Genomic DNA, 12,228 nt, shown 5'->3' with positions numbered 1-12,228 from the left:
ACCACAGACTAAGAGTGGAAAAATAACAACAAGTTAAAAACATGACAATACACAAAAATAAAAATAAAAGCACACATATTGTTACAGCACAGATGGAAAAGACCGACAATGCAGCAGGACGGTATCACAAAAATGGGACAAAACTAATTTGTTCATTAAGTCCTTTAGGATGTAGAGTACCCAGCCTCCATATCCAGCGGGACTCGAGCTGAGCAAGACGTTGCGATATTTTACCACCGCGGATATTGGTTTCTATTGTATCGATACCCCTAATCTTTAAAAGAGTAGCATCACAATTATGATGAAGGAAAAAATGCCAGGGAATGGTTTTTAATCCAGAGGGGTCCGAGATCCCAACTGCAGCTGTTATCCCCAGAACATGTTCCCTAATCCGGATCTTGAAGGGGCGAGTAGTCAATCCAATATATATTAGCCCGCAGGGACATGTGGCAAAATAGATGACGTTGCGTGACGTGCAATTAATGGATTTCCTGATATCAAAATTCCTAGATCTCTCAGAGCTGAAAAAGGAATTGCATTTCTCCACATTAGGGCAGGCCACGCAATGTCCGCACGGGGTACAACCTAATTTACGTGGATATTGGTCCAAAAAAGTAGTTTTAGTATTACCAGCATAGTGGCTATGTACCAAAAGATCACGTAAATTTCTGGACCTTCTTGTAGTAATAGCAGGTCTACTTGGTAAATATTTAGACAGGATAGGATCCATACGTAGGATAGGCCATGATTTGGTAAGGACTGCTCGAACAGCTGGGAATTGATTGTGATAATCTGTAACAAATCTAATCTTCCCATCAGATAATTTAGCGTTAGATTTATACATCAAATCATGGCGGGAGGAATACCTAGCCCGATTATATGCCTTTTTGACCATACGATGGCTGTACCCCCTTTGGAAAAATCTCTTTTTGAAATCGTCAGCTTGCCTTTCAAAGTCCTTGGTGTCAGAACAGATCCTCCGAAGGCGGAGGAACTGTCCGGTGGGTACGGATTGAACAACATGTCTTGGATGGGCAGAGGAGGCGTGCAGAAGGGAATTGGTGGAAGTGGATTTCCTATAAATGTCAGTTTGTAATAAATTAGCGTTATCACGCTTAATTAAGACATCCAGAAATTCGACACTGTGACTATCATGATGGTAAGTAATGCGTATATTGATTGAATTGTCGTTAAGGGAACTCATAAACTCCTGTAAAGAAAATGTAAAACCCTGCCAGATCATGAAAACATCGTCTATGTACCCCGTCCAAAGAAGGACACGGTCAACAGACGAGGCAGGATCTGACAGGGAGAGGTCCCTCTCCCACAGTCCAAGGAACAAGTTGGCATAGGACGGCGCAAAGGCCGCCCCCATAGCCGTTCCTTGGAGCTGTAGGAAGAAGCACCCCTTGAACGGAAAAAATATTATGAGTCAAAGCAAATTCAAGTAACTCCAAAACAAAATTTTGAAAAGAAATAGAAAAATTGGACATATTGAGAAAATATTTGGTCGCCCTGAGGCCGTCATGGTGCCTGATGCTGGTATAGAGTGATTCAACATCAGCAACCACCATGACGGACCCAGGGTCAAGCTCAATACCATCAATTAATTTGAGGAAAGCACCTGTATCTTTAATGAATGATGGAAGACTCTCCACGCAAGGTTGCAAGATAGAATCAATCCATCGACCGACATGCTCCAAGAAGTTCCCCCGTCCAGAGATAATAGGACGTCCGGGTGGTACAGTGCTGTTCTTATGAACTTTGGGCACCAGGTAGAGGGTGGGGATGGTAGGTTCGTTAACCACCAAAGCGGTAGCCAATTCTTTTGTGATCACCTCCATCTCTGCTGCCCGATCTATGATCAATTGCAACTGTGTTCTAAATGTAGACAAGGGATTATAAGTCAATTTTTTATAGCACACCTTGTCAGTTATATGTATGTATAATAGGTTCCATGTGGGAAGCATGTCCCTAATGCATCAGCCCACAGGCTGCGCCCCTGGGCAGAGGGGACACGATATTCCCCTTTTGTCCTCCCCCACCTTTGTAATTCCCACAGTAAATATCGGCAGGCTCCGGCCAACTGCAGCTATTGTAATGTATGTCTGGCCTGCCGCTTTTCTATTGGCCTGCCCTCTGTATCTGTGTGATATATTCTGTGTCCTGTGAGTAAAGTGTTGTCAGACTGGAAATACGTGGAGAAGCAGTGATCTTTTATATGCGTCCATGTAACCAAGGAATTCCAGCCAGCGTCCTTCATTCAGACTCCAGCCAAAGCAGAGTGGACCTCCTGAAACACGGGGTGGTACTGAAAGAGGTACCCCAGCTTGGTAAACCCCGTTACATTGCTGATCCTGTGTTGCATCATGTCGTATATTCCTCACAATTAGAACTGCAATAATAATTCTTATTCTCCAGCCACATCCAGAGCTGCTTTTATAATTTATTTCAGTCACATCCAGAGCTGCATTCTCAGTTCTGCCTGGTGAAGTTTGCAGACATTTGTATTTAGCAGCTTGGCAGAGGAGCACTGCAGTGCACTGATGTAAGATCTAAACGAGCTGGAGCTGCTGGAAAATAAAATGTCAGAACTAAGTAAAAATATATAGTAAAAGATCCCCAGACCCACAGCTCTGCCCCATCCTAGATCTGCAGACAGATGAGATACAACAATGAAGAATAATGATCATTTCCAGAACAGAAAACCCTCCGGCCCTGTAACCAGCCATACACCAGAATGGATCTCCCCTGCCACCTTGTGGATTACAGCAGTAATGCAGGTCCTGCTGAACTGAAGTCTATTGATGATCACTGGGTATATTAGGGGGAAGCCCTAGTGAAGAGTGACACCTTATTATTTCCATGGGTTAGACATTGATTTTAACACTTCTCCGACTCCTCTGAATTCTGTTCTGTAGTTTCCCAGATAACGCAGATCCAGCCGACAGCAGCCACCAGAGAGGATTACAGAGGCCAACATCCAGTCACAGGTAACAACAGACTGCACTGCGGCTCTGTCACTGTGCAGGTTTATGGATTTATACAGCCACCACTAGGTGGAGCTCACTACATACAGATTTATACAGCCACCACTAGGTGGAGCTCACTACATACAGATTTATACAGCCACCACTAGGTGGAGCTCACTACATACAGATTTATACAGTCACCACTAGAGGGAGCTCACTACATACAGATTTATAGTCACCACTAGAGGGAGCTCACTACATTCAGATTTATACAGCCGCCACTAGAGGGAGCTCACTGCATACAGATTTATACAGCCACCACTAGAGGGAGCTCACTACATACAGATTTATACAGACATTACTAGGGAAAGCTCACTACATATAGATTTATGCATCCTCCACTATTGGGAGCTCACTGCATACAGATTTATACAGCCACCACTAGGGGGAGCTCACTATGTACAGATTTATATAGTCACCACTAGGAGGAGCTCACTGCATACAGATTTATATAGTCACCACTAGAGGGAGCTCACTACATTCAGATTTATACAGCCACCACTAGGAGGAGCTCACTGCATACAGATTTATATAGTCACCACTAGAGGGAGCTCACTATATACAGATTTATACAGACATTACTAGAGGGAGCTCACTACATACAGATTTATACAGCCACCACTAGGTGGAGCTCACTACATACAGATTTATACAGTCACCACTAGAGGGAGCTCACTACATACAGATTTATAGTCACCACTAGAGGGAGCTCACTACATACAGATTTATACAGCCGCCACTAGAGGGAGCTCACTGCATACAGATTTATACAGCCACCACTAGAGGGAGCTCACTACATACAGATTTATACAGACATTACTAGGGAAAGCTCACTACATATAGATTTATGCATCCTCCACTAGGGGGAGCTCACTGCATACAGATTTATAGTCACCACTAGAGGGAGCTCACTACATTCAGATTTATACAGCCACCACTAGAGGGAGATAATCACTGGATTATCTCAATGAGAACTGTTTAACTCCATATCAGCATGGGTTTATGAGAAATCGCTCCTGTCAAACCAATCTAATCAGTTTTTATGAAGAGGTAAGCTATAGACTGGACCACGGTGAGTCATTGGACGTGGTATATCTCGATTTTTCCAAAGCGTTTGATACCGTGCCGCACAAGAGGTTGGTACAGAAAATGAGAATGCTTGGTCTGGGGGAAAATGTGTGTAAATGGGTTAGTAACTGGCTTAGTGATAGAAAGCAGAGGGTGGTTATAAATGGTATAGTCTCTAACTGGGTCGCTGTGACCAGTGGGGTACCGCAGGGGTCAGTATTGGGACCTGTTCTCTTCAACATATTCATTAATGATCTGGTAGAAGGTTTACACAGTAAAATATCGATATTTGCAGATGATACAAAACTATGTAAAGCAGTTAATACAAGAGAAGATAGTATTCTGCTACAGATGGATCTGGATAAGTTGGAAACTTGGGCTGAAAGGTGGCAGATGAGGTTTAACAATGATAAATGTAAGGTTATACACATGGGAAGAAGGAATCAATGTCACCATTACACACTGAATGGGAAACCACTGGGTAAATCTGACAGGGAGAAGGACTTGGGGATCCTAGTTAATGATAAACTTACCTGGAGCAGCCAGTGCCAGGCAGCAGCTGCCAAGGCAAACAGGATCATGGGGTGCATTAAAAGAGGTCTGGATACACATGATGAGAGCATTATACTGCCTCTGTACAAATCCCTAGTTAGACCGCACATGGAGTACTGTGTCCAGTTTTGGGCACCGGTGCTCAGGAAGGATATAATGGAACTAGAGAGAGTACAAAGGAGGGCAACAAAATTAATAAAGGGGATGGGAGAACTACAATACCCAGATAGATTAGCGAAATTAGGATTATTTAGTCTAGAAAAAAGACGACTGAGGGGCGATCTAATAACCATGTATAAGTATATAAGGGGACAATACAAATATCTCGCTGAGGATCTGTTTATACCAAGGAAGGTGACGGGCACAAGGGGGCATTCTTTGCGTCTGGAGGAGAGAAGGTTTTTCCACCAACATAGAAGAGGATTCTTTACTGTTAGGGCAGTGAGAATCTGGAATTGCTTGCCTGAGGAGGTGGTGATGGCGAACTCAGTCGAGGGGTTCAAGAGAGGCCTGGATGTCTTCCTGGAGCAGAACAATATTGTATCATACAATTATTAGGTTCTGTAGAAGGACGTAGATCTGGGGATTTATTATGATGGAATATAGGCTGAACTGGATGGACAAATGTCTTTTTTCGGCCTTACTAACTATGTTACTATGTTACTATGTTACTGCATACAGATTTATACAGCCACCACTAGAGGGAGCTCACTGCATACAGATTTATACAGCCACCACTAGAGGGAGCTCACTACATACAGATTTATACAGACATTACTAGGGAAAGCTCACTACATATAGATTTATGCATCCTCCACTAGGGGGAGCTCACTGCATACAGATTTATACAGCCACCACTAGGGGGAGCTCACTATGTACAGATTTATATAGTCACCACTAGGAGGAGCTCACTGCATACAGATTTATATAGTCACCACTAGAGGGAGCTCACTATATACAGATTTATACAGACATTACTAGAGGGAGCTCACTACATACAGATTTATACAGCCACCACTAGGGGGAGCTCACTACATACAGATTTATACAGCCACCACTAGGGGGAGCTCACTACATACAGATTTATACAGCCACCACTAGAGGGAGCTCACTACATACAGATTTATACAGCCACCACTAGGGGGAGTGTTATGATTCGGTGGTCTAGGAGCAACATGGAACGAGCTCTGAGGGAAGTGGTAACTGTACTGACCGCAGTCCCTAAGCTCAACACCACACTAGAAGTAGCCGTGGAATGCTCCTAACTCTCCCTAGGCATCTCGTCACAGCCTAAGAGCTAACTACCCCTAAAGACAGAAGCAGGAAAACTATCTTGCCTCAGAGAAAATCCCCAAAGGATAGATTAGCCCCCCAAAAATAATGACTGTGAGTGGAGAGGGAAAAGACATACACAGAATGAAACCAGGATGAGAACAGGAGGCCAGTCTAGCTTGATAGATAGGACAGGATGGAATACTGTGCGGTCAGTATAAAACACTACAAAAATCCACGCAGAGTTTACAAATAAAAATCTCCACACCTGACTAAAGGTGTGGAGAGTAAATCTGCTTCCCAGAGCTTCCAGCAAGACAGAATTAATTCATACTGATAACGCTGGACAAAAATAGAAAGCATTGAACGGATAAGTCCACAATCTGTGAACAGAAAAGCGCAGGCAAAAACTTAGCTTTGCTGAACTGGTCAGGATAACAGGGAAATCCAAAGAGATGTGAATCCAACCAGGAACCATATACAAGTGGCACTGGCTGAAGGAACAGCCAGGCCTAAATAGCCGAGCAGAAGAGATAAGTGGAGGCAGCTGAATACAGCTAACTCCAAGGAGCAGCCATACCACTAGAAACCACAAGAGGGAGCCCAAGAGCAGAACTCACAAAAGTGCCACTTACAACCACCGGAGGGAGCCCAAGAGCGGAATTCACAACAGGGGAGCTCACTACATACAGATTTATATAGTCACCACTAGGAGGAGCTCACTACATACAGATTTATACAGTCACCACTAGGAGGAGCTCACTACATACAGATTTATATAGTCACCACTAGAGGGAGCTCACTACATACAGATTTATATAGTCACCACTAGGAGGAGCTCACTACATACAGATTTATATAGTCACCACTAGGAGGAGCTCACTACATACAGATTTATATAGTCACCACTAGGAGGAGCTCACTGCATACAGATTTATACAGCCACCACTAGGGGGAGCTCACTACATACAGATTTATACAGCCACCACTAGGGGGAGCTCACTACATACAGATTTATATAGTCACCACTAGGAGGAGCTCACTGCATACAGATTTATACAGCCACCACTAGAGGGAGCTCACTACATACAGATTTATACAGCCACCACTAGAGGGAGCTCACTACATACAGATTTATACAGCCACCACTAGGGGGAGCTCACTACATACAGATTTATACAGCCACCACTAGAGGGAGCTCACTACTTACAGATTTATACAGCCACCACTAGAGGGAGCTCACTACATACAGATTAATACAGTCACCAATCGTCAGAATAATAGAATTTCAGCTGCCATAAAGTAACTATTTATTCTGTGTAGTGCTTTGGCTCTGGCTCTCTCACATGTTGCAATGTGAGATTACCATAGAAGATACATGTAAGTGTAACATTTTCCATGTGTAAATGAACCCTTCTTCCATTGCGTGTCATTCCAGAGCTTCCCGAGGCGCAGACGCTCCCATCCCTCTCACAGGCGACAGCCAGGTGGATGCTGATATTTTAGCCTTTGTCAGAGCGCGGCAGAACCTGCTGAACAGAACAGGTGATGGCGATATTGAGGTCGCCCTCGCCCCTACGTGCCCTGATCAGGTGTATGGAGGTGACGGGTTTAGGACCAGTGACAGAGCAGGTCCATCAGCGGGGGGACGGTGGGGGGATCAACTCGTGTGGTGTCTCACAGGCAATGCTTCCTGGGAGATTTATGTAAATTAGGTATATACCAGAGGGCTCATTTGCATACCAGTAAGTCATGACATGGCGCCATTACTGGCCTCGCCCTAGACTCGCAGGTTGTGCCATGGTTGGGTAGATCTGTATTTGGGAGGACTGAGCGTTCTCTAAACCGCTGCTGCCGATATTGCGCTCACGAGGAGCCGCCTTATTTTCGTGGAAGATTCGTCATCTGCAGTAAACACTTACCAGGCTCTCCTCCTCCGATCTTTCCATGGCCGCGGGCAGCATATGGTGTCCGGGCATCGGATTATGTCACAGCTTATCATGTAAACACAGAGAGGGGCAGGTAAGTATGGGGGGCACTCAGGCCCCCCTTATCCGTCATAATAATACCGCTGCGCGGTCATGTGACCGGGGCGAACTCCACCGTCAGGAATCGCCAGGTTACTGTACAATACGGCCATGATTCTTCATCATGCACATCCCTGTACCCTATGTCTGTATGTGAAGCATTACATTGAAGCAGCGCCCCCTGGTGGCCTGAAAGCTTAGTACACATAAACTATTTTAGAGCAGTGCCCCCTGGTGGCTTGGTTGTGCTGAACGCTTGTGGTCACAGTGTGGCTGACACATTATGTCCAGCGGAGGAGATGACAGCGGCCGGTGGTAAAGCCGCCACCTGCGCTCTCCGGCTCATTACTCTGATCACACTGACTCGTTCCCCTCCTTAATACCGCGCATTTATCATTGTGCCGCTGATTATTCTGAAGGCTCCGCTCATCCCGCTGACCCATGCAAAGTGTTTTTCCACTGCTCATAGGAAAACACATCACACAATCCGGCCATTACATTAGGTCTCAGATGCCAGTCACATCCAGAGCTGCAGCTACAATCACATGGTTACTTTGTGCTATACTACAGTCACATCCAGAGCTGCATTCATAACCGTTCTGTTACTGTATGTTTTTTTTATACTCAAATCATCTCCATAGTTGTATTATAATCCTGCAGTTGTATTGTGTCAAATCACTTCCAGAGCTGCATTCACAAATCTGCAGTCACATTAAATCGTACACATCTGTCACTGTTACATTAGATATGGCACATCAGTCACTTCCAGAGCTGCATTCACAATTCTGCTGTTACATTAGATATGGCACATCAGTCACTTCCAGAGCTGCATTCACAATTCTGCTGTTACATTAGATATGGCACATCAGTCACTTCCAGAGCTGCATTCACAATTCTGCTGTTACATTAGATCGTACACATCTGTCACTTCCAGAGCTGCATTCACAATCTTGCTGTTACATTAGATCGTACACATCAGTCACTTCCAGAGCTGCATTCACAATCCTGCTGTTACATTAGATATTACACATCAGTCACTTCCAGAGCTGCATTCACAATTCTGCTGTTACTTTAGATCATACACATCAGTCACTTCCAGAGCTGCATTCACAATCCTTCTGTCACATTAGATCGTACACATCAGTCACTTCCAGAGCTGCATTCACAATCCTGCTGTTACATTAGATATTACACATCAGTCACTTCCAGAGCTGCATTCACAATCCTGCTGTTACATTAGATATTACACATCAGTCACTTCCAGAGCTGCATTCACAATCCTGCTGTTACATTAGATCGTACACATCAGTCACTTCCAGAGCTGCATTCACAATCCTGCTGTTACATTAGATCATACACATCAGTCACTTCTAGAGCTGCATTCACAATCCTGCTGTTACATTAGATCGTACACATCAGTCACTTCCAGAGCTGCATTCGCAATCCTGCTGTTACATTAGATATTACACATCAGTCACTTCCAGAGCTGCATTCACAATCCTGCTGTTACATTAGATCATACACATCAGTCACTTCCAGAGCTGCATTCACAATCCTGCTGTTACATTAGATCGTACACATCAGTCACTTCCAGAGCTGCATTCACAATCCTGCTGTTACATTAGATCGTACACATCAGTCACTTCTAGAGCTGCATTCACAATCCTGCTGTTACATTAGATCGTACACATCAGTCACTTCCAGAGCTGCATTCACAATCCTGCTGTTACATTAGATATTACACATCAGTCACTTCCAGAGCTGCATTCACAATCCTGCTGTTACATTAGATCGTACACATCAGTCACTTCCAGAGCTGCATTCACAATTCTGCTGCTACATTAGATATTACACATCAGTCACTTCCAGAGCTGCATTCACAATTCTGCTACTACATTTTATCATATACGTTTTATTCACTTGACAAGTTGTATAAAGCAGCATGGAGCTGTGACGTGGGCACAGTGCTGTGGCGGTATAATAGGATTCCTTTACCATCCGCGGACGCCTGGCGTGCTAGGTGTGAGATGTTTGTGGTTTATGCCGCCATTAACCCTTGTGTCACTGTCATCCATAGGCTCTAGCCACCAGTGACTTCCCATCACCTGTGCTCCACCATACGACAGATTCATCAGCGAGTTGTCACCTCCCAGCAGAGATCCAGTGCAGGGCCGGGGGTGAGATGAGGAGTGATCGGTGGTGTCGGCGGAGGATCGGGTGGTGCCTGCGAGGATCGGGCGATGTCGGCGAAGAATCAGTGGTGCCGGCGAAGAATCAGTGGTGCCGGCGGAGGATCGGTGGTGTCGGCGGAGGATCGGTGGTGCCGGCGGAGGATCGGGCGATGTCGGCGCAGGATTGGTGGTGTCATTGGAGGATCGGTGGTGTCGTCGGAGGATCGGTGGTGTCGGCGGAGGATCGGTGGTGTCGGCGGAGGACCAGGCGGTGCCAGCGGAGGATCGGGCCGCACAGGATCTGATCACAATTACATTGCATCAATGGTGTAATCTGAAAATCACTGTAAACCCGTCTCCTGCACTAAACCAGGTTTATTCTTAAGGAAACCAGTTCTGGGAATGACGGTATTATGAGTTATAGGAAACCGTCCGGAGCGCGGCAGATCGGCTTTTACTTGAAAGTAGAAAAAAACTGCGAGGGTCAGAAGATCCTGAAGCCGATCCCTCCCGAAATCACAAGATTCGTCCATCTTATTACTGCCAAACTTTAAGAAAAGCGACTGTTCACTTGGAGACTCAGAATGCCCCCGAGGATTTAGATCCTGATGTCAAGTTCTGTCAATAAGTATCGGCATTAGCTAAGAGCGCGCGCGGGGGTCAGGGGGTCAGAGCGTAGCTAGATGGCCCCCATAATCCCGATATCTGGCCGTTCATCTCATCGGCCATCACTCCAGATAATCGGTGCTGTCCCGCCTGTCGCCGGGCTTATTGCCATTTTCGCCATATTTTGTCTCCTTGTACTTTCTTTACTTTGTACTTTTTTTACTGTAGATTGTAATAAACTTTATGGAATCTTCTGCTTTCGCTGTGAGTCGTGTGGCCTCCACCAGTTTATCATCACTTCACCCGCAGAGCAGGAAGCGGAGCGCGAGATCTAATCGGCTTTATCTGGAGAACACATTGATTTTTTTTCTTTTAACTAGAAAAAATCTGTTTACGTCTCCTCGTGATTGCAGATTATCTCCGGCTGCATTTACTTAATTGCATCCTCCATTAATGTATCATATACAGATATATGTGCACACATGTGCTCTTATATAACCTTATTCCTTCCAAGTATCACCAAACTCTGGCATCATCTCTTCTTACTTTATATATGCAACCATCAGAGCCGTCCTCCATGGCAGCTACAATCCCATCTCTCATCCAACTCACGTTTATGTTGGCCACGATCCGGCTTCCAACCCACTAAACTCTACTGAAACCTCCACAACCAAAGTAAATAATGATATGCTATCTGCCACAGCAGATGGCTTCTCCTCCTAGACCTGTCCTTTATTTTTACATTATCTGTGCTCCTCCTAGACCTGTCCTCTACCTTCTACATTACTCTGTGCTCTTCCTCCTAGACCTGTCCTTTATTTTTACATTATCTGTGCTCCTCCTAGACCTGTCCTCTACCTTCTACATTACTCTGTGCTCTTCCTCCTAGACCTGTCCTTTATTTTTACATTACACTGTGCTCCTCCTAGACCTGTTGTCTGCCTTCTACATTACTCTGTGCTCCTCTTCCTAGACCTGTCCTCTACCTTCTACATTACTCTGTGCTCCTCCTCCTCCTAGATCTGTCCTCTGCTATCTACATTACTCTGTGCTCCTCCTCCTAGACCTGTCCTCTACCATCTACATTACTCCGTGCTCCTCCTCCTAGACCTGTCCTCTACCATCTACATTACTCTGTGCTCCTCCTAGACCTGTCCTCTACCATCTACATTACTCTGTGCTCCTCCTAGACCTGTCCTCTACCATCTACATTACTCTGTGCTCCTCCTAGACCTGTCCTCTGTGTTCTACATTACTCTGCTCCTCCTCCTAGACCTGTCCTCTACCATCTACATTACTCTGTACTCCTCCTCCTAGACCTGTCCTCTACCATCTACATTACTCCGTGCTCCTCCTCCTAGACCTGTCCTCTACCATCTACATTACTCTGTGCTCCTCCTAGACCTGTCCTCTACCATCTACATTACTCCGTGCTCCTCCTCCTAGTCCTATCCTCTGCCTTCTACATTACTCCGTGCTCCTCCTCCTAGTCCTATCCTC

General features: G+C 45.3%; 1 protein-coding gene across 1 annotated transcript in view; it reads left to right on the top strand.

Annotated features, from left to right (window-relative positions):
* KIF6 (kinesin family member 6) overlaps nucleotides 1–10,982 on the top strand; it is a 236,775-nt gene extending 225,793 nt beyond the window's left edge. Inside the window, exons 20-22 of the mRNA XM_069768316.1 lie at nucleotides 2,922–2,993; nucleotides 7,363–7,469; nucleotides 10,029–10,982. Of these exons, the coding sequence (XP_069624417.1) occupies nucleotides 2,922–2,993; nucleotides 7,363–7,469; nucleotides 10,029–10,045 (196 nt within the window). The 3' untranslated portion in view covers nucleotides 10,046–10,982. The remainder of the gene's footprint in view (nucleotides 1–2,921; nucleotides 2,994–7,362; nucleotides 7,470–10,028) is intronic.
* The last annotated feature ends 1,246 nt before the right edge of the window (nucleotides 10,983–12,228 follow it).

This window comes from Ranitomeya imitator, chromosome 5 (genome assembly GCF_032444005.1).
Source record: "Ranitomeya imitator isolate aRanImi1 chromosome 5, aRanImi1.pri, whole genome shotgun sequence".
Lineage (NCBI taxonomy): Eukaryota > Metazoa > Chordata > Amphibia > Anura > Dendrobatidae > Ranitomeya > Ranitomeya imitator.
Note: the sequence above shows the minus strand (reverse complement) of the source record. Positions and strands in the feature narration are given on the sequence as shown.